The sequence below is a fragment of the Aulonocara stuartgranti genome, assembly GCF_965226115.1.
Source record: "Aulonocara stuartgranti genome assembly, chromosome: 7".
Taxonomy (NCBI): domain Eukaryota; kingdom Metazoa; phylum Chordata; class Actinopteri; order Cichliformes; family Cichlidae; genus Aulonocara; species Aulonocara stuartgranti.
In genome coordinates this window covers 5,512,435-5,514,364 of record NC_138945.1, presented here as the reverse complement: position 1 = coordinate 5,514,364, position 1,930 = coordinate 5,512,435, and the positions used below count along the sequence as shown (strand labels likewise).

The 1,930-nt window shown below is 39.0% G+C and overlaps 1 protein-coding gene across 1 annotated transcript; it reads right to left on the bottom strand.

Annotated features, from left to right (window-relative positions):
- Positions 1–475: 475 nt before the first annotated feature.
- On the bottom strand, positions 476–1,623 carry LOC309710764 (eotaxin-like). The gene is made up of 3 exons (XM_082540517.1): positions 1,509–1,623; positions 826–949; positions 476–698 (listed from the first exon to the last, which is right to left on the bottom strand). Exons 1-3 carry the CDS (start codon positions 1,567–1,569, stop codon positions 608–610), a joined length of 276 nt encoding a protein of 91 aa, XP_082396643.1. The 5' UTR covers positions 1,570–1,623; the 3' UTR covers positions 476–607.
- Between the last annotated feature and the right edge of the window lie 307 nt (positions 1,624–1,930).

The window sequence follows — 1,930 nt, the reverse complement described above, 5'->3', positions numbered from 1 at the left end:
TGCAAAACGCTGCTGCAGATTTTCTATCGGCACGAAGAAGAGAGGCATTTCACACCTGTACAAAATTGTGAGGAAGGCAGGCTTCATTGTAGGAGCTGAATATCCTGACATCAGTGCCTGTCTGTCTATGTTGTGACAAACTTTTCAAATGTTTTCTCACTTCATACCCGGGACAAACGGCTGACCTGTGCGGTTTTAATGCTTCATTAACTATTCACTAACTTTCTTAATGTTTAATTACCCACGATGAAACCTCTTTCACTAAGTTAAAAACAACCATGCATGTTCTTACAGTACACAAGTTCATGTACACTCGTCCTGAGATTCCTGAGTTCAAAAAAAATAATTAAAAGTCCCAAAATTAATGTGACACTACATACACTCATCATCGACATGAAACTTCTGACCACAACTGCAGATGCTTGTTTTTTTGTTTTTTTTAATTGAAACATTCTTGGAGAGGATCGCAAGCAAATCAAGAGAACATGGGTTTATTTATGCTTTGCAAAGCGTCTTGTAAAATACAGTCATTATAAAAATGCTGGCAGTGAAGAGTAACATAACAGAGCCTGTTATTATGCTTGATCGTGGACACTGAAGAGCATTGTTAGTCACTGCTCTGCTCTTTCTTAAAAGCATCTTGAGCCCAGGTGACACTGTGGCCCACGCAGAAGCGTCTTCCTTTGGCTGTATGGATCCTGCAGGGATATTACAAAAGAGTTAGTACTGAAAATATTACGCTGTGTCTCAGTAAAATGTTCGTGCAATTTGTTTTGTGTTCAGAAACTGTTATTATTAATCTAATTACTCATTGTGGTGACATACACAAATGCTTTTTCCAGACAGCTGCTGTGAGTCTTGGTGACAGAGACTATGTTCTTCACTGGTATGCGTTCTGTAAAGAAATGGAAACAGCATTCTCCAGGAGCTGTCTCATCCAATGCTTCAGCTGGAAGAAAGAAAAAGAGCCACATCAGTTCAGTGACCTCAGCATCCTTCATGTTAAAATTACGTGAATCAACCTGCTAAGAAGCCTCTGGACAAAAAATAGCCAGAGGCCTTCTGACTCTATGAGTGATTAAACACAGCCTTAGTTATGAGTGTACAACTCATGATAACAAGCTAACCCTGCAAAATCCATCTTAGTTGACACCATGCAAAACCTCATCCTTGAGGTCCTCATCCATGATATTAGGTTTTCAGATGTCACTTTAACTCTGTAACATGACATCTGAAAACCTAATATCATGTCTGTGGTACAAATGCATCTTTGTTACGCATGCATATTTTATAACCAAAGCCAAACAACAACCTTTTTAAATGTATTTACTCAAAATAACAGCACACCAAAAACCATAACTAATCTGAGGTTAATTTAGCCAAATGCAAACCTTGTAAGTCATGCAATTTATGATGATTACTATTAAATTAGATGAAAATTGAAATAAAAACATCAAAGTGCCTCAGGTGTAATTTATCCTTAGCCACATGCAGACTGACAGACTTACGTGCAGCAGCGCAGCAATAAACAGTGAGCAGCAGAAGCAGCAGTCCCACTGTGGCCTTCATGGTGACTTCACTCTGGATGTGATGATGTTCTTTGGCTGTCGTTCTAAAAAGTGATCTGAAAGTTTAATGCTTTGCCACACTCATAAATAGGGCAGTCTTAACAGATCTGTCGTAGTGACTTGCCTTTTTGGGTAAAAGGAAGTGTAAGAGACACAGATGTCTTTGTCACTTAAACACGTAGATTAAAAATCACCCATCAAGCAACACCTCTGCAGCTCCTCCACCTTGAGTATAGAAATAGATAACATCAAGGATGTAACATGGATTCAACTCAACTAACAACGATCACTCCATTTTCACTACCATATGTTCTCGAGTCACATGACTCTACAGTACTCATAGGCACCTGCTTCACTCAGAA

Bases quoted from the DNA above. Each gene is read 5' to 3' on its own strand.
- LOC309710764 (XM_082540517.1), bottom strand. From the start codon at position 1,569: ATGAAGGCCACAGTGGGACTGCTGCTTCTGCTGCTCACTGTTTATTGC. The intron at 950-1,508 runs GTAAGTCTGTCA...TCTTTCTTCCAG, and splicing joins TTATTGCTGCGCTGCTGCAC to CTGAAGCATTGGATGAGACA. The intron at 699-825 runs GTATGTCACCAC...ATATCCCTGCAG, and splicing joins TGTCTGGAAAAAGCATTTGT to GATCCATACAGCCAAAGGAA.